General features: G+C 38.6%; 1 protein-coding gene, 2 long non-coding RNA genes and 1 pseudogene across 4 annotated transcripts; 2 read left to right on the forward strand and 2 right to left on the reverse strand.

Moving 5' to 3' along the window:
- Nucleotides 1–1,207: 1,207 nt before the first annotated feature.
- On the reverse strand, nt 1,208–5,094 carry LOC126632123 (probable glycosyltransferase At5g03795). The gene is made up of 4 exons (XM_050302363.1): nt 2,984–5,094; nt 2,749–2,879; nt 2,296–2,644; nt 1,208–2,066 (listed from the first exon to the last, which is right to left on the reverse strand). Exons 1-4 carry the CDS (start codon nt 3,248–3,250, stop codon nt 1,401–1,403), a joined length of 1,413 nt encoding a protein of 470 aa, XP_050158320.1. The 5' UTR covers nt 3,251–5,094; the 3' UTR covers nt 1,208–1,400.
- Nucleotides 5,095–8,852: 3,758 nt separating this feature from the next.
- On the reverse strand, nt 8,853–10,470 carry LOC126632124 (uncharacterized). The gene is made up of 2 exons (XR_007626576.1): nt 10,238–10,470; nt 8,853–9,518 (listed from the first exon to the last, which is right to left on the reverse strand). It is a non-coding gene; the product is annotated as an uncharacterized LOC126632124 (long non-coding RNA).
- A 1,998-nt stretch (nt 10,471–12,468) lies between these two features.
- Nucleotides 12,469–13,982, forward strand: LOC126632125 (uncharacterized). 2 transcript variants are annotated; one of them, XR_007626577.1, is made up of 3 exons: nt 12,469–12,641; nt 12,825–13,354; nt 13,633–13,982. It is a non-coding gene; the product is annotated as an uncharacterized LOC126632125 (long non-coding RNA). The 2 variants fall into 2 exon arrangements; XR_007626578.1 differs by having other exon boundaries at nt 12,825–12,970; nt 13,281–13,982.
- Nucleotides 13,983–17,942: 3,960 nt separating this feature from the next.
- LOC126631334 (carotenoid 9,10(9',10')-cleavage dioxygenase-like) overlaps nt 17,943–25,134 on the forward strand; it is a 44,796-nt pseudogene continuing 37,604 nt past the window's right edge.

Here is a 25,134-nt window from a genome sequence, read left to right on the forward strand (position 1 = left end):
ATAGCCAACATAATCAGTTGATTTAACTAACGCCTGCAATGATTACGAGTAAAATTTAACAGATTCTTTCGTGACGAGCTGGGTGGAAGCATCGTTTTCAAGTCCTAGACAAAAAATTCCAGCCTACTTTACCTAAAAAGAAAAGATAAATATTCTTGGTTTGGCAGTGATGCAATAATTTGATTTGGTCCCTTATTGTGCGGTGGGACCTGTCACCTGTGACTTAGGCTTGATTGAGCATTTGATTAAACCTTTTTGGGCCGTTTGATTACGATCCTTTACAATGACATTCACGTGATGCGGCAGAATCATGACACGTGTAACGTGCACATGATGCATGCAACTGAAGCGTTTCAGGTCAGCTGGTAATAGTAATTCTCAATGGATTGCACAGTCACACTTTCCTTTTAATTTTTAACTGTAAATCGAATGAATTGAAGAAAATTAATTAATAAAATTTAATAAAAATGTGTAAGAAGTAAAAACGGAGGTATGAAAGCAACTAGGAGGATCCTCGTCGAATTTTCTTAGTGAGGATTTGAAGATTTTCCAATCACATCCGTTCATCGTACATTGTGCGGTTAGAAATTATTGTAATTTTTTTTTATTTAAAATTGAATATAAACAGTACCTGACAAAAACTGACCGTACGATATACGATGAACATATATGATTGGAGGATCCTAGGGATCCTCACAAAGAGGATCTTCTCTCTGAAAGCAATTTGCTTATTTAACTATGATATGATGTTACAAAATATTTAAGGAACTAACTACAATATTTAAATGTATTTAATACGGTTACTTAGTACTACAGTTCGATTCTCGTTAAAATTTAAATCATATTATTGCTAGTCCATTGTGAGACTAAGCGCATCCATTCCCTTTACTATAGACAATATTGTTTGTTAAAAAAATGTATTTAATACAATATCATCTAGCAGTCAAATATATTTTATGTATTTAAACATAAGTGTTTCGATTCTTTCGATTCTTGGCTTCATATATCTTTACTAATACATGAAATCACATCAACTAAGATCATAGACCCATTCATTCTTTCACTTGGGTGTGCTATTCAAACATTCATTTTTATTTCATTTACATTCTCTTAATTTGCGACCTTCGATCGACTGAATTAAGAAAATTAAAAGACAAATTAATGAAGAATGTGTGAGAAGTAAAAAGAGACGAATATAACACACCACTTTCCTGATTCCCAGCAAGTAATATTCCAGCAATTGCAATGCGACGGAGGTTCCTTCGTATGGACAAACAAATGGGCCTTGGACTTTGGGCTTCCTCTGGGCCCAATTGGTTCAAAGAAAGTGTATCAAATCCCTTCCTTTAGGCTCAAGTAAGAAAATGTAAAGAATATTTTACAAGTTGAATGTTTATATGTCATCTGGGTTTTATTTGATGGAGTCTATTGTGCCAAATAGAGTGCAGTATCATATGAAAAATATCATACTTCTCAGGCTTAGCATGCCACAGAAAATGTTGTTGCACCTTTCTCACCCTCATTTGCATCTGAAGATATCTGTTCTCCGGGATCGAAACGAGTATGTTCTTCAAATTCGGAATATCTTTCTCCAAAACAAATACGGCAAACGAGTCCCAATTCAGAACTTCGAAAAACGGAGGCACAAAGTTATCTGATATAATCACCGGAACACACTCATAGAAAATGGCTTCAACCACTCGCGGACTGTTCACTTCGTAACCTTTTGCGCAAATGCAGTACTTGCTGCTCTGCATATGATGCGCGTAGTTCTTATTACCCTTCCCCTTAGGCAACCGGCCAAAGATCTTCATGTCGGGGTCTTTGTTTTCCCAATGCCGCAACAGAATTGGCCTAACGTAACCATGGAGCTTCCCGGCAAAGAAAGCAAGTATTGGCCTCTTGGAAGGACGATTGCCTCCAATATTTCTGAGGGGATTCTTTGCTGTGTGGACGTAGGTTTCAGGAAGAGACACATCTTTGCCAAATACAAAACCTTGTTTGACATCAGCGTTGCAGAGGGCTCTGATACACCTAGCCATGTATTTCTTCGTTTCTGTTGGGGCCTGTGTAAGTAGCTTTTATTAGATAATATACTAATACATAATCTGAATTATCCCAGGTTTGTATATTTTTTATACAAGCGATATTCTACTTTAAACACTGCAGGGAGGATATTCTCTCAACAACGTCATGATAATGTCAGAAAAGTGGAAATCTGTTTTATTTTCTTGACAAATGAAACGCCTTGAAGTAATTCGGAAACTAACTATAGAGGAAGTATGAAAATCATACCCAATCATGGCAAGCAACAAGAAAATGATCAGCTCCTCCAGTTCGATTCCAGAAAAGATATTTAACCGCAATTGTTTCCACGTAGTTCTTCAAGTATTGCACAAGATTCGTATAACTGTGTGAATCGCGAACATATAAAGTTTCCTCTAACATTAGAGAGCTAAAAGGCAAGTAGTACAGGTGGGCTTTCCGAGGGTCTTTAGTAACAAATTTTTTGTCGGCCTCCATCTGCTTCATGAACCATCCCTCGGAAGCATATATCCCGGTTAATACTGGCTTGTGTAATATAGGTCTTTCTCCTTCACGGTAAACGTATACCTTAAGAGTGTCCTCCATTAATTCATAGCTCCTGCAGATTAGATGAGATTTTCACTTGAGCAGTACTAGTAAATTGTACGGTTGTCACACAAAGCTTATGAAATTAATTGAAATACATAGGAGCCTTAAACATACCTTTTAAACATGGAAAGATTCCGATAAAGTGGAGCATACAGAGTTGGATCATTCTTAATAATGGGTACATTTTCAATCTGGGAGGCTGCATATTGCAGCTCTTGGTCAACAGTCGAAGACCATTGTGGTATCTAGTACCCAAGCAAAAGAGAGGTGAAAATAAGAATGAGGAGTTGAAGCATTTTAATAATTTAATGACATTCCATGTAACGTAAACCAAAACTTTCAAGCGTACCACTGAATGATCCGATGCACGACTCTGAAGTAACAGATTCTTCATATCAGACATCGAATAGACATCCAAGACCGGGACCTCTGGCTCTTTGTTCACTTCAGGGGCTCTGATCAATGAAGAATTATGTTGTGTTTGCTTGAGGTCATTGTGCAATTGCTCAGAAGTTTTGGTTTTCTCGGAAGACGCTGTTCCATCTTTCTCGACCAAAGTCACATTTGAGTCGACAACTATAGTGGGAGCTCCAACTTTAGGCGATGAATTTACCATTGGGGACACAGGTGACAACAACAACAACAACAAAGCCTTTTCCCACTAAGTGGGGTCGGCTATATGAATCCTAGAACGCCATTGCGCTCGGTTTTGTGTCATGTCCTCCGTTAGAACCAAGTACTCTAAGTCTTTTCTTAGAGTCTCTTCCAAAGTTTTCCTAGGTCTTCCTCTACCCCTTTGGCCCTGAACCTCTGTCCCGTAGTCACATCTTCGAACCGGAGCGTCAGTAGGCCTTCTTTGCACATGTCCAAATCACCGGAACCGATTTTCTCTCATCTTTCCTTCAATTTCGACTACTCCTACTTTACCTCGAATATCCTCATTTCCAATCTTATCATTTCTTGTGTGCCCACACATCCCACGAAGCATCCTCGTCTCCGCCACACCCATTTTGTGTACGTGTTGATGCTTCACCGCCCAACATTCTGTGCCATACAACATCGCTGGCCTTATTGCCGTCCTATAAAATTTTCCCTTGAGCTTCAGTGGCCTACGACGGTCACACAACCCGCCGGATGCACTCTTACACTTCATCTATCCAACTTCTATTCTATGGTTGAGATCTCTCTCTAATTCTCCGTTCTCTTGCACGATATATCCTAGGTAGCGAAAACGGTCGCTTTTTGTGATCTTCGCTAGATTGCTCCGATCATTAGTGTGGATAAGTATATAAATGGATATAGATAGGAAAGCAAACACAAGATGTACGTGGTTCACCCAGATTGGCTACGTCCACGGAATAGAGGAGTTCTTATTAATTGTGAAGGGTTTACACAAGTACATAGGTTCAAGCTTTCCTTTAGTGAGTACAGGTGAATGATTTAGTACAAATGACATTAGGAAATATTGTGGGAGAATGATCTCGTAATCACGAAACTTCTAAGTATCGGAATGTGGTATCGTCTTGACTTGCCTTATCTGTCTCATAGGTAGATGTGGCATCTTCTCTGGAAGTACTCTTCCTCCATCCAGGGGTGGTATCTTTAACTGGTGGAGATGCACAAGGTAATGTATCAATTTCACTTGAAGCTTACTTGTAGTTTCAGGCTTGGTCAAGCGCGATACAAACCATGTAGTAGGAGTCCCTCAAGTTGCCGAGCTAGGGGATTTGCTGAAAGAGGTGACAGACAAGGTAAGCAATCAGAGCTCCGGCTGATTGTTCACATTCTCCCTATCTTGCAGGCAGCATGAAGGATAAAAAGAAGAAAAATGAGAAGAGATGATATGGGATACTTTTGCTTTTGAAGAAGTAACTTTCCACAGGCTTATTCTTGAACTGAGCTGGAGGGTTTTCTGGTTTCCTCCAGAGTATAAGGCCGACTGAAGAATTTGAGGGTCAAAACAAGTCCATCAAATCTAGAGTACGTTCGACCCTACTGATATGGGATACTTTTGCTTTGACAGAGTAATGGATGTATCGGCACGTGTGCTGTTACGCTTGTCTCCACATGCTTCCTTGTATCCTTCTCACTTGCCCTATCTGTTCCTCAGGCAGATGCGGTATCTTCCCTGGAAGCATAAGATGTTGAAGATGAGTACTCGAGAGCAATGCCAGGTAAGTAAGTTCCAGGCAGTCAGTTCCTGGCTGGAAGCTTGATTCCAAGTGCTGACTGATTGCTCTCTTTCTCCTTGTCTTGCAGGTAAGAACAAGGCCAAAGGAAAAGACAGGGAAAAAGCATGATATGGGATACTCTTGCTTTTAACCCTGATGATATGAGATATTCTTGCTCTAGTATAACTTGTTTGCAGAGGTATTATCGGGGGGAAAGAAAGCTGAATATTTCGAAAGGCTTCGTTGAGAGTGCCCTCTCATATATGAGGAAGGGTTGAGCATTTTTGCAGGTCTGTCTGTCCGTTGGGGATGGAGGTTAACATATATAGGAGTCTCCTTAACAACAAGTAGTAATGCTATTCCTTTACCCTGTCAGAGCACTTTGAAAAAGTGGTCTGTGGTATGTGGAAAGCTGATGTTGCGTGTGAAGATTACAGACAGCTTTATCCAAGGAGATCCGGCTCTTGTAGTTGGGAAAGTGTTGCCTCTTCGGTTTTCGAACAAGCAATCCTATCAGGGATCTGGCTCTCGAGATTCGGAGAACGATGTCTCTTCGATTTTTGAGAAAGCAATCATGCTGGGGGTCTGGCTCTCGAGATTCGGAGAGCGGTGTCTCTTCGATTTTTGAGAAAGTAATCATGTTGGGAGTCTGGCTCTCGAGATTCGGAGGGCGGTGCCTCTTCGATTTTGGAGCAAGCAATCTTGTTGGGAGTGTTTTCTCGAATGTGAGTAAAGGTTGGGCATGTTTGCTAGTCTACCTTGCCACGAAGCACAGAGGTTGACACACAGGGACTTTCCAATTATCCAGCAATGGTACTGTTCCTTTACCCTCTTTTCGATTTTTGAGAAAGTAGTCATGTTGGGAGTCTGGCTCTCGAGATTCGGAGGACGGTGCCTCTTCGATTTTGGAGCAAGCAATCTTGTTGGGAGTGTTTTCTCGAATGTGAGTAAAGGTTGGGCATGTTTGCTAGTCTACCTTGCCACGAAGCACAGAGGTTGACACACAGGGACTTTCCAATTATCCAGCAGTGATACTGTTCCTTTACCCTTGTGGGTAATAATATGGGGTAGCTAGACCTTCAAAATTTATGTGTCTAAACTTTGTTAGTGCTGTTTCTTTGCTATTCTTTTACCCGTCTTGGTCAGAACGATGTAGTGGAAGCTGCAAGCTTCACGTGCTCAACTTTGGCAGAGAACTTTGGCAAAGTTATCTGTGATACACATGAGCTACTATTGCGTGTGGGAAGTGGGTGATTGAACAGTAAGACTCATGTGCTTTCTACTTCACCAGAAGTCTTCGACAGAATGCCCATAATTTCCGCAAAGCTGAGTGTGCGTGTGACAGGTGCTGCCAAGGCTGGAAAAGTAGGTGCCTCTTCGATTTCTGAGATCGGCCCTCGTGGTCTCTGAGCAGCCCAACTTTTGAGAAAGCAAGCGCCTCTTCGATTTCTGAGATCGGCCTTCGTGGTCTTTGAGCAGCCCAACTTTTGAGAAAGCAGACGCCTCTTCGATTTCTGAGATCGACCCTCGTGGTCTCTGAGCAGCCCAGCTTTTGAGAAAGCAAACGCCTCTTCGATTTCTGAGCAGGCGCCTCTTCGATTTCTGAAGCTCCGTCGAGTGCAGATTTTTATAGGGGTTGGCATTAAGTTCCAAAGCACACTTGAATCTCCACCAGTAGAAGCTCCATTCTTACACTTCTAAGATCTTGATTTGTTCGACCTCTTCTCTCTTCAACACCTTTGAAAATGTCTGGCCCCTCCGACCGTCGTTTTGACTTGAACCTTGTTGAAGAGGCAGCCCCGCCTTCTCCAGACAACATATGGCGCCCATCCTTCGTCTCCCCTACTGGTCCTCTTACCGTTGGGGATTCCGTTATGAAGAATGATATGACCGCTGCGGTGGTGGCCAGGAACCTTCTCACTCCCAAAGATAACAGACTACTTTCCAAACGATCTGATGAGTTAGCTGTTAAGGATTCTCTGGCTCTCAGTGTTCAGTGTGCAGGTTCTGTGTCTAATATGGCCCAACGCCTATTTGCTCGAACCCGCCAAGTTGAATCATTGGCGGCTGAAGTGATGAGTCTCAAACAGGAGATTAGAGGGCTCAAGCATGAGAATAAACAGTTGCACCGTCTCGCACATGACTATGCTACAAACATGAAGAGGAAGCTGGACCAGATGAAGGAATCTGATGGTCAGGTTTTACTTGATCATCAGAGATTTGTGGGTTTGTTCCAAAGGCATTTATTGCCTTCGTCTTCTGGGGCTGTACCGCGTAATGAAGCTCCAAATGATCAACCTCTGATGCCTCCTCCTTCTAGGGTTCTGTCCAGTACTGAGGCTCCGAATGATCCCCCTCCGGTGCCTTCTCTTTCTGGGGCTCTACCGACTGCTGCGACTTCTCCTAAGCAACCTTTGTGAAGGCTCTCTCTTGTTTGTTTATTTTGACTCATGTATATGTACATATTTGTAGCTTATTGGGGATATCAATAAATAAGCTTTCCTTCATTTCAACGTATTGTGTTAAATACACCAAAGCCTTCTTCGCTAAGTTCTTTGAATTTTCTTTTGTTGGAGCTTTGTGAGTGGAGCATGTAGGTTGAGGTAGTGTTCCCTTAATTTCCTGAGTGAGGAAAACTTCTCGGTTGGAGACTTGGAAAATCCAAGTCACTGAGTGGGATCGGCTACATGAATCTTAGAACGCCATTGTGCTCGGTCCTGTGTCATGTCCTTCGTTAGATCCAAGTACTCTAAGTCTTTTCTTAGAGTCTCTTCCAAAGTTTTCCTAGGTCTTCCTCTACCCCTTCGGCCCTGAACCTCTGTCCCATAGTCGCATCTTCTAATCGGAGCATCAGTAGGCCTTCTTTGCACATGTCCAAACCACCGTAACCGATTTTCTCTCATCATTCCTAATCTTATCCTTTCTCGTGTGCCCACACATCCAACGAAGCATCCTCATCTCCGCTACACCCATTTTGTGTACGTGTTGATGCTTCACTGTCCAACATTCTGTGCCATACAGCATCGCCGGCCTTATTGCCGTCCTATAAAATTTTCCCTTGAGCTTCAGTGGCATACGGCGGTCACACAACACGCCGGATGCACTCTTCCACTTCATCCATCCAGCTTGTATTCTATGGTTGAGATCTCCATCTAATTCTCCGTTCTTTTGCAAGATAGATCCTAGGTAACGAAAACGATCGCTCTTTGGTATTTCTTGATCACTGATCCTCACCCCTAACTCGTTTTGGCCTCCATTTGCACTGAACTTGCACTCCATATATTCTGTCTTTGATCGGCTTAGGCGAAGACCTTTAGATTCCAACACTTCTTTCCAAAGGTTAAGCTTTGCATTTACCCCTTCCTGAGTTTCATCTATCAACACTATATCGTCTGCGAAAAGCATACACCAAGGAATATCATCTTGAATATGTCCTGTTAACTCATCCATTACCAACGCAAAAAGGTAAGGACTTAAGGATGAGCCTTGATGTAATCCTACAGTTATGGGAAAGCTTTCAGTTTGTCCTTCATGAGTTCTTACGGCAGTCTTTGCTCCTTCATACATATCCTTTATAGCTTGGATATATGCTACTCGTACTCCTTTCTTCTCTAAAATCCTTCAAAGAATGTCTCTTGGGACCCTATCGTACGCTTTCTCCAAATCTATAAAGACCATGTGTAAATCCTTTTTCCCATCTCTATATCTTTCCATCAATCTTCGTAAGAGATAGATTGCCTCCATGGTTGAGCGCCCTGGCATGAACCCGAATTGGTTGTCCGAAACCCATGTCTCTTGCCTCAATCTATGCTCAATGACTCTCTCCCAGAGCTTCATTGTATGACTCATTAGCTTAATACCCCTATAGTTCATGCAATTTTGTACGTCGCCCTTATTCTTGTAGATAGGCACTAAAGTGCTCGTTCGCCACTCATTTGGCATCTTCTTCGTTTTCAAAATCCTATTGAAAAGGTCAGTGAGCCATGTTATACCTGTCTCTCCCAAAACTTTCCACACTTCGATTGGTATCTCGTCTGGGCCTATTGCTTTTCTTTGCTTCATCTTCTTCAAAGCTACAACCACTTCTTCCTTCCGGATTCGACGATAAAAAGAGTAGTTTCTACACTCTTCTGAGTTACTCAACTCCCCTAAAGAAGCACTCCTTTCATGTCCTTCATTGAAAAGATTATGAAAATAACCTCTCCATCTGTCTTTAACCGCATTCTCTGTAGCAAGAACTTTTCCATCCTCATCCTTGATGCACCTCACTTGGTTTAGGTCTCTTGTCTTCTGTTCCCTTGCTCTAGCTAGTTTATAGATATCCAACTCTCCTTCTTTGGTATCTAGTCGTTTATACATATCGTCGTAAGCTCTTCATCTGTAGTATCCCTTTCATTCCTAGTCTTGCTATCTAAAAATGCATTATCTGTAGTGTTTTTCTTTCCTACAAAGCTCAGATCATTCAAAAGTGACACATTACCGACCATCTGAGAAGTAGACAGTGAAGTTAAGGGAACCTTTGCAGCAGAGAGTATAGATGATAAAAGATTACCGTACGGATGTTCAAGACGCTGGACAACTAAAACCAAAGCAAATATCATTCCCACAATCCACATCACTCTCCTCGGTTCGACTTGACATACAGATAAAAGCTCCATCCCCATTTGTGACACCACTCCAGTGATTCCTGGACAAAATCTCGACAGCCCTAACCTGTTAGACCAAGTCATAAAACAAGGCAGCTGCCAAATCAGTTACATTGGAACTCAAATAACTGTCGCAACCGATAGATTATAATCTGAGCTGATAAGTTTGTTATGTAATTCTGAACAGTTTTCGATTTCAGCTGCTTCCCTTTCCAGGAACAGCTTTTGCAACTCAAAATTTATCTTCTGTTCTTGGTTATTCAAATCCTCCCTATACAAATTCAACAACCACAAAATGCGATTACTGAGATTGAGAGGGCGATTTTCTGTTGTATAATTAATTATACGTTGGTTTACTTCACTCAGACCTCAAATGCACTTAATATATAGGAGAATCTAATTGTTGAAAAAATGACATCCAAATTAAGAAATCAAGAAATTCAAATGCACCAGATATCTATGAAAATAAAGAGTAAAAATTAAATTCACTTTCCATGAATAGCTGTGCACGCAGGAGCAGGAACAATTCCGAACTATGATAATGTAACAACTATTTTCAAATTAATAAACAAATTAATTCAGATGTAAATATTAAAATAGGAAAAGAATTCAACAATTTAAACTTCAGTAGTACTATAAACACAGCTTCTTAATTCCATTGCACCTGCTGAATAAATGGGGGAGGGGGGGGGGGAGAGAGAGAGAGAGAGAGAGAGAGAGAGAGAGGAAATGTGAAGGAAGAAAGATTTTAAAAACTGGGTTTGGCTTGTAAGTTTGAATTCTAACCTTGTATGCCAAGCTTTGTTTCTTTTTCCTTTAATTTCATCATTTTCCCACAGTTTCTTAGCAACCAAACAGTTCTTTTCTAGGCAAGGACATGGAAAGAAAGAAAATACCTTGTTGGGTTTAAGGAAATTAAAGTGCGTTGGTTTGAGAGAAAATCTGCTTGATTAGCTTCAACGTTCTTCTACCGTTACTGGTTTTGGCCTTTCCGAGAGAAACGTGGGAAGCTGTGTGATTTTTATGGCACTTCGGCCAATTTGCCAAAGACTACTCCTTATCTAAAACGGATTGTGGTCCAATTACTTTTTACGTAGACGCCACCACTACAGTTTAACCTTCAAAATACAGACAGAAAGAGTGCAACGACATAGAAGTCAAGTCACGTTACTGTTAGTGCGCAAATTGTGATCTGATGTAGCAGTTGTAATTCTAGCTCATATTGTTAGAATAATTAGCTAAGTGCTGATTTGGTTGTATCTTTCTTATTTGAGTCTCATCGGTCTTAAGTAAGTAAGGTGCCAAGTGTCTACATCTCATAGGGTGTAAGATGGAAGGCTGAGATTGCCTTGATGTATTTTGAATACTGCCAAAAGTGTATAACCATTAGAAGTAGAGTGATATTCCTTCATTCTCAAAGTCATATCACTACTAGAATTATGGCTATAGGACACCAATATTTGCACACTAAAGATAGCACTCTTGGCTTTGTTTTTTTGGTGTCTTTTTAGTTAATGCCACTAATACTAGTGACCTTCAAATTTGAGATTGGTGCCCTTTTATTTTTGGTGTCTTTTAAGCTGAGATTGGTGTCTTGCTTTTGCGTAAAAAGCTAAATCCTCTCTCTCCCCTTTAGAAATGTCCAACACCTCATTCGCTTCATTCTCTCTCCTCTCCCTCTTCTCTTCCCGTCCTCTTTCCAACTCCCAAGTTAGGGGGGGTGTAGTCAAACTAAGATTTTAGAGGATTTTAAAAGTGATCGATTTGATAGGATTTAGGAGGATTTAAGACTCCTACAAAATTCATATGGGTTTTAAAGAATTTGAATGGATTTAGTTTGTAGATTTTGGTGGATTGTGGTGAATTTTCATATAATTTTTTTATTGAAAAAAAAAAGGAAAAATCTTTCCCCTTGCCATACTGTACTCGATAGCCATTTTACCTCTCCCTTTTTGGGTCCCCTTTCACACAACCACGGCTCCATCTCTTTCTCAATTGATAGATCAATATAACTTTGGTGAGCTTTTGAGAATTACACCACCAACAACCATCACCACCGACTGCCCTTTTGCCACAGACGTACGCTGTGGTACTTCAGTAGTGCTTGTAGTACCACAGACATTAAAAAATTAGAATGGCAAGAGAGTAGTATTAACCAAAATCCTAGATCGATCATGTCCTTCGATGATTATACATGCCTAATTAAGGTCTAAGGGTCATAATAACACATGAAACTAGTATAAGAAACTGTTACCTGCACCCTTGACACCTTGCAGCCAACCAAGCCTGTCTCTAGCTTCATTTTTCCATTGTTGCAGACTACACATTTTGTACCACCTACCGGTCGCAAGTCTTAGTGATTGAAGTGGCAAAATGTTGAAAGAAATAAAAGAATTACTGAATGTTGAAATAAAGAAGCATAGCAAATGATGTACAAATTCGTATTTTACATGCACTACTAATATTTTTCGTTTGCAGCACTGTGATCCTAACCTATGCTTGATATATCCTTGAATGCTTCAAACTAATATTTTGTATAGTAGGGATCAACTATTATGTGTTGAACATTGGATTAAGTTCTAAACGTTGAGCATTAATGCGATTCCCCTCCGACTCGAGAATTCGTCCACCAACCTAGCTCAAACTATGTGCAATATTGTGAAATGCTTACAAAAAGAGGTTCCACCAAAGTATATGGTGGTTACCTGTGCGTGGTTGGGGTTGGTAGATACTTTAGGACTGCCCAGATGGAAAATGATTTGAAATCCTAAGGGGTGAGGTTTGATTCTTTTTAGTCTTGGTTATATATACTTCTTGCTCTCAAATCCCACAAAATTCACAACTTATTGAAATCCTCCAAAATCTTAATTTTTTTAAAACACTTAGATTTGGATGGATTTTAAAATCCTTTAAAATCTTTTAATTGACTGCATCTAGATTTGAATGGATTCTAAAATCCTTTAAAATCTTTTAAATGACTACACTAGGATTTTAAAGTCTTTTACAATCCTCTCAAATACGAGTTTGACTACAGCTCCCTTAGTTTCATCAAATTCGAAGCCGAATTTCCTCAATTTTAGATCTAAGAAACAGTAACCTCGAGTTTTCCGGCCAATTTACGGCCAAGCTTGCCGGAATTGAACCTCGACCTAGATAAAGATGATCCTCTTCTCGTGGGCTGTCCTTTAGTGTAAGTTCTTTTCCAAAATAAAAACGTTCAGTTTTTGGATTGATTCTAGATTTCAAATCTTAATTCCATTTTTTTGTATGCATGTCGAAGATTGGGGCACAAAACCGAGCGCAATGGCGTTCTAGGATTCATATAGCCGACCCCACTTAGTGGGAAAAGGCTTTGTTGTTGTTGATGTCGAAGATTGGGGATGAGGAAGGTGAATCAAGGTTGTTTGCGACCTGGGCCGAGAAGAATGGAAGGTTGTGGGTGAAATTAAGGTGAAATTCGAGAAACTTCTTATTCTATTTCGGTTTTAAGCTTTGGGTTTCACTGCACCTCGTAATCAGGTTAGTTATCAGCTTATGTCCTGTGATCTAGTATTTAAAAATATGGATGCTGTTTGTCGCAGAAGAAGTTTGGATCTACTTACTAGTTGTACAGCTACTTGTGTATGAAGTGGCTTTATAGTTTTACATTCAGTCTAATCTTGCAAGTGTAACTACTGTAAGCTTCATTTCTACTGCTACTACTGCATATGTGTCTGGTTTTAATAAGTTATTTTTGTAGGTATTAGTTGACAGTCTTGAGGTTTTGAATAGTTTGAAGCTTTCGTAATACGCCTGGTAAATTGCTTATTCTCAAAACTATGCTTGGTAGGATGCTGAACCAAATGACAGAAAGATTGGGAAACTTGTGAATATGCTTTGAAGAACCCATTGCGAATTCCCTAGGTAATGCTTTTGGTGAGCTTGATGTAAAGTTTAAAGTTCAAAGTCGATTCCACAGTGTGCTATGCATTTATAGAAAGTTGTTATCATCATGTAAGGAGCAAATGTAAGTCTTAAATAGGTTAATCTTGTAACAGAATTGTGATTTTAGCAAGGGAAGCTTTTGTCCTTTGGCCCTTCGTTGATTCTAACTTTTCAGTGTATTCGTCACCACTCATATGGGTTTCCCTATGGTCCATTTTTCTTTGAAGCAATTCAGTAATTATATTTGATGCTTACAGATCACAGAGAAGTTGATAGCAGATATGTTCTTAGTTGAAGTTGCAGAAGAGTTGCAGTGAATTTGTTGAGATTTTTGTATGGTAAATTATGATTGCAAACCCTTTGAAAATATACTTTTCCTGGGTATTTATATGATCATATCTCAGTGTTGTCCTCAACTCTAATCACTTTAATAGTTGGACTTGAGTTAACGTTATTCTTACGAAATTTGTGGGTTTGATTTTGGTTGCAGGCTGCAGCTGATGATCAGATTCAAGTTATTGAGATGATTAAGCTCTTGGAAACAAAGGGTTCGAAGACTTTTTAAAGTTTGTTTCCAACATTTGTACAGAATTGTATAAAATATCAGTTATGTGAATATATAGTGTATTCTTATATTTAATGATATTACAATTTGTTTTCTCACTAAAAACGGAAAAAGAAATATGATACTCCAATTTGGGTGCTCACACAGGGCATCCTTTTCTAAAAACACAATTTTCAACTTTGACACCAATGAATTAGGGTGGCATTGTTTTAGGTGGCACCGATTTATTAAGGGTAGCCATTGTTACAATAGAGACTTCTCTATAAGACATGTACACCTATTTAGTGGCTGCTTGGTGGCAATTAAGGTTTGCCACCAATGTTAGTGCCCACTCTTTATAATAGACACCAATGAAAAATGTGTCCTCTAGCCAAAATTCTAGTAGTGTATTCTCTGATGTTCTTTCTCTTTTCTCTCTATCATCATCCTTCATTCATGTACTGCTATTTCATCTAAATTATGTGTGAATTTGTGAAGTCATAACTCACATTGTACCATTTTCAGCTTACTTTAGCATGGCCTCAGAGCTATGTTGGGTCTGAATTTTTTGGGCGTCGATTATGTGAGTAGTAGTGAGTTCATTCTCGCAGCATCTCGTTGTAGAGAAACTAGTGAAAGAGAGGTCTGATCTTAGTTTGACATGGCTGGGTCTAGCGGAGGGGAGCTTTGAGCTCTGATATTCAACGGAGAGAACTTCGATTTCTGGAAAATTCGAATGAAGACAATTTTCCGATCTCACGAGTTATGAAGTATTGTTGAAACGGGTTTTACTTCTCCAGCGAAGGTGGAGAAAGAGATAACAAAGGCAGAGATGAAGCTACATCGTGAAAAGTTGGTCAAGGATGCAAGGGCTCTTGGAATCATTCAAGGAGCTATATCAGATTAGATTTTTCCACGCATTGCAACTCTAGAAACTGCAAAAGTAGCATGGGATATTCTGAAGCAAGAGTTTGTAGGAGACAAACAGGTACGACCTGTGAAATTACAGGGTATTCGTCGTGATTTTAAGTATACTTTTATGAGTGAAGGTGAGTCTCTAGCTGCGTATTTGGCTAGGTTGTTTGATCTGATAAATCAGATGAAGAGCTATGGAGAATACCTTAGTAATCAGAGAATTGTGCAAAAGTTATTGACCAGTTTACCAAAAACATATGATATTATAGTTTCTGTTATAGAGAATACTAAAGATATTGAAGTAATTGATGCTCAAGATGTGGTTGCTATATTGAAAAGGTATGAACTGAGGCCAACTAGACATGGAGAAAGTAGTACTGAGCGTGCATTTGCTAGTTTGAATATCTCACCTAAGAATGGTAAATTTGGTAATCAAAATAGCAATGTCGGTGGAACAAAATTTCAGAAGAATTTCAAGTTCAAAGGGAAACAGTGGAATAACAAGTCCACTCTAAGTGTAAGAAATGAAACTAGCAACACTGGTGGTGCTTGCAAATATTGTGATAGACTCCACTATGGAGAGTGTTGGATGAAAAGGAAGATTAAATGTCACAAATGTGGCAAGCTTAGTCATATTGCCAGGGTTTGTAATCTCAATAAGAATGTTCAGCAAGGGAATTTTGCAAACAAAGTGGAGGAACCTGGAAATCCATTTCTTGCTAAACAAACAACTGAAGTGAAAGCTGTGAGTGACATCTGGTATATAAATAGTGGATGCATCAATCATATGACCTCTAGAGAGGATTTGCTTGTGGACATTGATAGAAGTATTAAAGCAAAAGTGCAAGTTGGCATAAGGGTTCTAGTTGATGTGAAAGGCAAATGAACTCTTGTTATTGACACTGAGAAGGGAAAAAGGTATATAAGAGAAGTCATGCTAGTACCTGGACTTGTAGAGAATTTACTCAGTGTTTGACAGATGACTGAACATGGGTATTTTCTTGTGTTTGGTGATTACAAGGTGAATATCTTTGATGGCAGAACACTGACAAACTTAGTGATTAGGGTGGAGCAAAAGGAGAACATGTGATTTCCACTAGTATTCAAATCCAGTGATCAACTGGTATTAAAAGCTAATGTGCATCAGTGCGCTACAATGTGGCAAAAAGGTTTGGACACTTAAATTATAGGAGTTTGACGCAATTACAGGAACATAATATGGTTTTTGGATTACCTATGATGCATGACAATGAAGATGTATGTCAAGGATGTGCATTGGGAAAGAATCACATGGAGTATTTTTCAAAAGAATCAACATGGAGAGCAAAGATGCCACTTGAGCTAATACACTCAAATGTGTGTGGCTTTATGCAAACACCAACAATAGGTGGAAATAGGCACTTCATTACATTCATTGATGACTACTCAAGGATGTGTTGGATCTATTTCTTGAGACACAAGTCAGAAGTCTTCCATGTGTTCAAGAAGTTTAAGGCTATGGTAGAGCTTCAAATGGATATTCTGTGAGAAATTAAGAACTAATATAGGAGGAGAATTCACTTCAAATAAGTTTGAAAAGTTCTGTGAATCTTTGAGGTTAGAGAGGCAGCTCACTGTTGCATATTCTCCATAACAAAATAGAGTTGCAGAAAGGAAAAACATAACTTTAATGGAGATGGCTAAATGCATGCTTCATGAGAAAGACCTTTCATATAATCTCTAGGGTGAATCAGTGAACACATCTGTGTATCTACTAAACAGGCGTCCAACAAAAGCATTGGAGAATATTACACCCTTTGAGAAGTTCAGTGGAAGAAAACCTGGAATTAAACACCTGAGAGTGTTTGGCTCAGTGTGTTATTCCTTTATTCCAGGAAATTTGAGGCATAAACTAGAAGAAACTAGTGTCATTAGTATTGTCATTGGACATAGTACTTGTGAGAAAGGATATAGAGTGTTTAATCTTGAAACACAGAAGGTGATACTCTCAAAAGATGTGATTTTTGATCAGAATGGCAAATGGAACTGGGAGAAACATAAAGTCAATGAAGTGTGCATCCCATTTTCTACAAATGAATCTCTGGAAATGAATGAAGTTGATGAAGGTTCATACTTCATGGAACATGTTATATCTGAATGAGCTTAAATCCAAATTGAAGGTTTTCCAGCTACTGTCTCTGGTGATTCAACTAGTTCTGTCTCTATACCTCAGTATGATGATACTCCACTGAGATATAAAAACTTAAGTGAGATTTATGAAGGATGTCATTTGTGTATCATTGAACCAGAATGCTATGATAAGGCTGCACAGGATGAAACATGGAAGAAGGCAATGAAGGATGATATATGTATGATTGAGAAGAATCAGACATGGGAATTGGTAAGGAGACCATCTGATAAACCTGTGATTGGGGTAAAATGGGTGTAAACCTTTGCACATGTTGCAAGGTTAGACACAATAAGGACTCTGATTGCACTGGCTGCAAAGAACAAATGGAAGTTATTTCAGATGGATGTGAAATCAGCTTTCTTAAATGGTGTACTTGAAAAGGAGGTGTATGTAGATAAACCATATGGGTTCATTGTGTAAGGAGAGGAGGATAAGGTTTACAAACTGCACAAAGCTTTGTATGGTTTGAAGTAGGCACTTAGGGCCTGGTATGGAGAGATTGATTCATACTTTGCATAGTGTGGTTTCAAAAGGAGTACTAGCGAGGCAACATTGTATACCAAGTGTAGAGGAGACTCATATATGATTATAGTGTCCATTTATGTTGATGATATAATCTACACTGGAAGCTATCAAGATTTAATGGATGAATTCAAGGCTAATATGATGCTTAAATATGAGATGACTGATATGAGACTTCTACATCATTTTCTTGGTATAGGAGTAATGCAAACTAAAGAATGCATTTTCATACACCAGAGAAAGTATGCTTCATCTTTGTTGAAAAAATTTGGACTCCAGGATTGTAAACCTGTGAGAATACCTCTGGTACCAAGTGATAAATTGAGAAAGGAAGATGAAATGAAGCTGCAGATGAAGCTCAACATAGAAAAATTGTAGGTAGTTTGTTGTATCTCACATCAACTAGACCTGACATAATGTATGTTGCATGTTTGTTAGCAAGGTTCATGCATTGTCCCTCTAACAAGCACTACGGGACAACAAAGAGGGTTCTAAGATATGTTCAGGGGACTCTTGATTTTGGCTTGGAGTACAAGAAAGGCAAAGGAGCAATTCTGATAGAATTTTGTGACAGTGATTGGAGTGGTTCAGAAGAAAACATGAAAAACACATCTGGGTATGCTTTTACCTTTGGCAGTGAAGTTTTCTCTTGGGCTTTTGTTAAGCAACAATGTGTTGCTTTATTCACAGCTGAAGTAGAGTATATTAGTGCTTTTGAGGCAACAACACATGCTACTTGGCTAAGGTTTGTTATGGAAGACTTTGGTGAAGTGCAATCTGTTGCAACACCAATGAATTGTGACAATACTTCAGCCATAGCTATCACTAAGAATCATATTTTTCATCAGAAAACCAAGCATATAAACAAGAGGTATCATTTCACAAAGGAGGCATTGCATCAAAGAGTGATTGATTTGGTTCATTGTCCTACAAAGGAGCAAGTTGCTGATATCTTTACAAAGACATTAGCAAGAGAGCAATTCACCTATCTCAGAGAACTTCTTGGAGTGAAATCAGTTCACAATTTAAAGGGGGCTGTTAGTGTGTAAATTGTGATCTGATGTGGCAGTTATAATTCTAGCTCATATTGCTAGAATAATTAGCTAAGTGCTGATTTGGTTGTATCTTTCTTATTTGAGTCTCATTGGTCTTAAGTAAGTAAGGTGCCAAGTTTCTACATCTCATAGGGTGTATGATGGAAGGCTGAGATTGCCTTGATGTATTTTGAATACTGCCAAAGTGTATAACCGTTAGAAGTAGAGTGGTATTCCTTCACTCCATCTCTACCGAATGTCATGGTGAATGTGTGTGAATAAAAATCTCAGAGTCATATTCTTTGTTGCTATCTCTCTCTCTTCTCTCTATCATCATCCTTCATTCTCGTACTAGTATTTCATCTAAATTCTGTGTGAATCTGTGAAGTCATAGCTCACAGTGACCCATTTTTAGCTTACTCTAACAGTTATCACATTTGAATGCAGCATGAATTGTCATAGATTATGAGAGTTGGCCAAAAACAGGCCAGAATGGTGACTTTTTGCTACTAAACTTGCGTTATTATTTGGGACTAGATACTGTGTTAGTAGAGTGTGGCGGATTTTGTTATTTCCGTCTAAATTTGAAAAATTTGTTGTGTGATATAGGAAAAATGGAAAGGGAATATGAGATTGAAGAGGACCTTGCTAAGCATCTGCATTCTTGATCCAAATATCACAATCTTGGTTATTGTTCAGATGGGATGTTTTATTTATATGACAAAAATTATGTCTGAAATATATTAAGGCGGTGTAGGGCGCTTGAGATAATTGTAATGCAATGCATGTAGTCTGGATGCCTTTTGCGTTAGACACATATTTGTTTAATTGGAATTAAACCTTACAATGTACAAACATTTGTTTTGTCTTTCGACGCATATAACTTCGCAGAATCATGTATAGGATCACATTAAGAATATGTTGATGTTATTTTTGAAGCTGATGACTTTCAATGGGCTAGTGGTGGTAAATATGTTATGAATGTGTAGTTTGCAAGTGTTACAAAGACAGGTAAGAGTTTCTATGAAGTGTAGCTCTGGTTTTGCTTTTTAAGCCTATGCTTAGAATAGTCATGCCAATTTCAACCGCTAAGTTGTGTCTCATGGATTAAATTCATTTCCTTTATGTGTTAATAAAGTTCCATACTGCACAAGGGACAAGTAATTGTTTGTAGTGAATAACCTAGAGGCATATAAGTATATTGTTTGACGTTGCACATATCCAAATGAATAGGTTAGCTTCTTGCTTTCTTCTTTTTATCTTCTTTGCATGATGATATGAAAGTGTAATTAAGTTGGCTATTGCCTAGCAAATGTAAAGAGCCTGTAAGTTGGTTATTCCTAGTCTTAGGATTAATTGTAACATGCAAAGGTGGAGCTTGCGTGAAATGAGGAGCATGATTGACTAATGTTACACGGCAAAGCTCTTTTCTGGTAAGAATAATTTGCATTCATATATGATTTGTTTTCCTATTAAAGATTGATTTGGTGTGGGATTCTAGAAGTCTATACAAATCTGCATAGTGTCTTAAATAAGGAAGATGTTTAAATAAGGTAAATCTATTTGTTTATTAGGTAAAAGAGTTAACCTAGTATATAAAGGGTTGCGCTGGGAGTTTTACATGATACCTTTTGCACTCTAATCAAAATTGTGAGATTGTTTTATAAGGTCAAGGGGGAGAAACAAAAGGCTGTTAGGTTCTTAGATTTATATAGGTGATAGTCTGAGAGCATAACACATCATTCATTCATCATGGAACATTGTGTAAGCTTTGCCTGTGAGGAAGATCATCAACTTGCGTGAATTGGTATTCATCCAAGAGAAGGTGAAGATGGTGCATTCTACAAGACAATAATATTTGATCAAGCTTCTTTTGTGGTGTAAGAAAGTATCAATTGAGTCTTGTCGAAGTCCTTAAGTTTTTTAGTGAAATTGGTTGTGTGCCTTGAGGTTTTCCTCTCTTGTTTGGAGGGTTTTTTCCTCGTGCAAGATTTTGTACAAATACTCTGTCTTCGTTTATTTTTCTCAGTTTGTTGTGTTTTGATTTTTGTTGTGAAGAACCAGGATTGAATCACATATCAATCTTGCATATTGCATTTTAACATTGATCCATCAAGGTTTACAATTACATGATATAAGTAGAAGTGCCTTGACAACAACTTGTATAGCTTCTTCCATGAGCCATCAATGCAGCATGTGCTGCCCTTGTTGGGAGCAATTCCACCCCTAAAAAGCCCCCTACGCTATAAGCAATTCAATCCCCAAAGTGAACAGTAACTCCCTTTAGTAGGTTGGAGGGAGGGGGTGCGAGTTTCTTTACGAGCGACTTCTAACTCTAAATTGCACACAATTTTTAGTTCTTCGTTCAACGTACCCTTAAATTAGTAGTTTATCCATCCCAATTCAATCATCTACCAAACGAGGCCCATACTCTAAATGATAGCAGGTTTCACTTTGGCTTAATAGTTTCTTCCACTTTTCGCCGTACGTTTCCCTTTCATTATTTTACGCCAAGAGATAGTCGTATTCAAAACTGCATGTGAATGCACATATTCCCTTGCCTCCTTCAGCACCTATAATCATTTAACTAGTTCTGGACTGTTGTATATGTAACTCCATGTTCAAGTGGAGCTAGTTTCCGACTTCTGTAACTTGATATGTCTACTCCTGCTCAATATACGGCTCTTTAAATAGTCTTTCATTTAGAAGTCTCTACAGCTTCGTCAGGCTTGTTACTGATACTCGGCATTCATTTCATACGTTGGTTGTGCTCGTAACATTTCTGATACTTGATCTCTATATTTTTCTAGTGGACGGCTATCTTCACTGTTTAGAACAAGAGCGTGCTGCCGCTGCAACTCTCCGGATGAAGCTCGCAACCACAACCTCCGATTGATTAATCTAAAGCTGGGTGATTTCACATCTACTGACAGTAACCAACGTAAAGTCTCTGTAGCTAGATTTCATAGCTATACTTGATAATAATGAAACCTTTGTGTGGAAGGTTTCTTGTAATATCTTGAAAAAATGATCCCTCCACTAGATTTTAGAACACCCCAAGATCAATGTAATACAGTAACTTTCAATATAGCCCAACGAATAAATTTTGTGATCATAAAAATTAACTGTTGAGAATAACCTTCTCTTTTTCAAGATTTAGAATTATATCCACTGGTGGCCCTCTCAAGGACTGCACGCTCCCGAGTATACGCGAGTTCTGCTCAAGTGGTTTAATTTTCAGAAGTCTAAAAAATAAGATAAAGTTGTTCGAAAGTATTTTTAAGATAATTAGAAACACTTCCAAGTATTTTTTGAAAAAATAATTTTTTATTAAAAATAAAGTAGAAGCCCAAAGTTTTAACATGTCTACTTTTCAAAGTGTCCGTGTTTGTCTTACTGAAGATTACATAATTAAGAGCTTCATCATCTTTGTAATTTTCGTATAACTGGCACATCATCTTTGACTTCCCACCGTTCTCAGCCAGTTGGCTTATGTCTACAGCATATTCCAAAGCTTTCTAACCACTAATCAAGGGATTGGGATGTCTGGCCATTCGTAATAGATCATGAGGCCAGAATCAAGTTACAATTTTTTCTTCAACTTTGCACCAGAGAATTCTCTCTCCCGTTCCACGGTTCCATTCGTCTTTCTCTTCCCGTCTCCTTCCGTTCCACAGCTCCTTGGAATCAGCCGATTCTAAAACACTGAAACCTAGCTCGTTCCTCCAATCCCCAACTAAAAGGTACCCAACAAAGACAACAAGGAAGAGAACCAGATCAGATGGCGGAGATGGGGTTTACCAGTCGGCCATGGAAGTCATGAAAATATGGATTCGCGGGAAGCTGCATCAGTCCCTACGAATGAAAATAAGGAAACTAATGAAAATAGTTTAAAATTTTTGAGTTTGAAAAAATAAAAAGTAAAGTAAATAGTATCAGTATTGACTTTTTAACGTAAAAATGTAATTTTTCGTTAAAGTAAATAGTACCGAAAACTTTTCATTAAAGTTTTCTAAAAAAAATATTATATCAATTCATTTCCAACTTTTTTTAACCTTTTCATTTCAAGTTTATCATCAACGAGAAAAATTGTGAAAGAGAGAATGATGGAGAAAAGAAGCAGGTAGAATATACAAAGATTCAGAAAAGAGAGAGATAAGATGATCAGGAGAAGTCCAGAAAGAAGGGGCTGGGCTTCGTTAACAAAAACAAAATGAAAATTAATCCTCACCACACGATTTATTATGAAAGGATAGGATCGGTTGACCCCGGAATCCGGATAGATAATCCGACGAGGATTACCCCTAATCGATTAATTCATCCAGCTATGATAGAGATAAATGTCCAATAAGCAACACTAAACGAAAAGCATTAGACAAGGAAAGATTCTTTTAAGCTCAAACGAATCTTCATCTTTTTTACTTGGTACAATGAAAATGTTGCTAATTTATGATCCAAAGATTATGGGTTTAAGTTATAGAAAGTCTTTTTGCAAAGGATAAGACTGCGTACGATAAACATTTCTCCTTCCGACCTCGCAAAACAAGGAGCTTTGTTGGCTTGTGATCGCCCTTAATGCTATGACAGAGATTAATGTCCATTAAGTAATCACTAGATATTTTCTTTATACTTAATCCTTAACATTATTATTAAGATTGGTGTGCAGTTGATTAAGAGTACTGGTGTTGTTTTTAGCTTCTTCCTTAGGGGTGGTTTGGGAGTGAGGTGATTAAAAAAAAAGCACCCAGTGTTTGGTAAACTAAAAAAAAAGGGCTTATTTTGGAAGCTGCTGTGAGAATAAGCTGAAATCAAAGGAAAAAGCTGAAGCTGCTATTTGCAGCTTTGGAAAACTGGTTTTTTTTCAAAGCGCACGGAGCTACAGTGCTCCTTTAATGAAAAGACCCACTATCAGACTGCTTTTTTTTTTCCAAAAGCACTTTTACAAAAAAGTTTACCAAACACTCTACTGATTTATTTCACAGCCGCTTATTCTCACAGCAGCTTTTTTTCAAAGCACAGCAATACCAAACCAGCCCTTAATCTCCCCTCTATTTTTCCTCTCTAGTAAAATCATATGGATCACGTGGCATTTGTCTTGAGGCTCTGACGTCGTGTATCATGTGAATTTAGGGTTTCAAGGTTGTTTGCTTTGTATGTACTTGCTAAGAAGACCGAACGAATAACATTAGGGAATATATTAGATATATTATATTGAAAATATAACTTTAGCTCCTACACTTAATTTTCTTCACATAAAATCCGACATAAGTTTTTTACTCAAATAAAACCCATTTACTAGATTCCACATCAACAAATTATTAATTATGTTTGACTTAACACATTTAAAATTTTCTAAATGCCTAAAACACCCCTATTTGAATGTTTGATGTACACAATAACTAGTTTCTCACAAATTAATGTTGTATAAATTTCAATTTAATTAGTTTGTAACTTTCTTTGTTGATTAATGTAGAGCAACTTCAGGCCGGTTGTTGAGTTGGGAGGAGTAGTTGCTGTCACCAACAGCATCAGAGGGAAAATCCCAGATGATTTTCCAGAGGGTGTCTACATAAGAAGTGGTTAGTACCAGTAGGGGTGGAAAAAAATACCGAAAATCCCAAACCATACCGAAATTGAACCGAAATCAAACCGAGAAAAGCCCGAACCAAAAATCTCAAAAATTTTAGTACTGAAACTGAACCGATCCCGAATTATTCGGTATGGGATTCGATCTCACATCTTAACACCATTCGGTATCCAAGTCCCGAACCGAACTTTAATAAATATCTATAGGGGTGTGATATCCACACACCCCCTTTTACTTCTCTCACACCTTTTTGATTTTCGGCCGTCAGATCGAATGAATTGAAGAAGATCAACGGACATAAATTATCAAGGGGTGTGTGAGAAGTAAAATGAGGTGTGTGGATAGCACAACCCTTTCTATAATGGTGTAGAAAAGTGTGTATGAAAGTGCTTAAGCACATGATGTGTGCAGAAAACCCATGTCCTGAACCGAACTTTAATATATATTATATATTATTAAAATAAGCAAAGTGTACAGAAAAGCACATCAAGAGCTGTCTAAATTTCTATCAAACAAACTGCAAATTGCAAACATATCAAGAATAGCCTATTATATAATATTAAAATAAGTAGAGTGTGCAGAAAAACACATGGGTGTTGTCTAAAGACTCAAACTCTTTAGACAAAGTCTCTCCTATCTCACTCTCTCCCATCTCTACCTTCGCCAAAGTCTCAGTCTCTTTCTGTCTCTCCTCTCGAATTCAAAGCTCAAAGGCCACCCACCCACCAATCCTCTCACAATCTGACTTCGACCAACACTCTCCACCCCGGCCACCACAACACCTTACTACTTCATCCTCACCTCTAATTCTCTCCAGCGATTCTCTGTGTGTAGGGTTTCAAATTAAGGTTAGGGTTTCAAATTGGGGCTTAGGGTTTCGAATTAGGGGTACGGGTCAGGAGGAAGACGAAGGTCTGACTATCTCTTCACTCTGTCTCTTTCTCGACCTTCAATCTTGAACGATTCACTCACAGTCTCTGATTTTAA

Source organism: Malus sylvestris, chromosome 8 (genome assembly GCF_916048215.2).
Source record: "Malus sylvestris chromosome 8, drMalSylv7.2, whole genome shotgun sequence".
Lineage (NCBI taxonomy): Eukaryota > Viridiplantae > Streptophyta > Magnoliopsida > Rosales > Rosaceae > Malus > Malus sylvestris.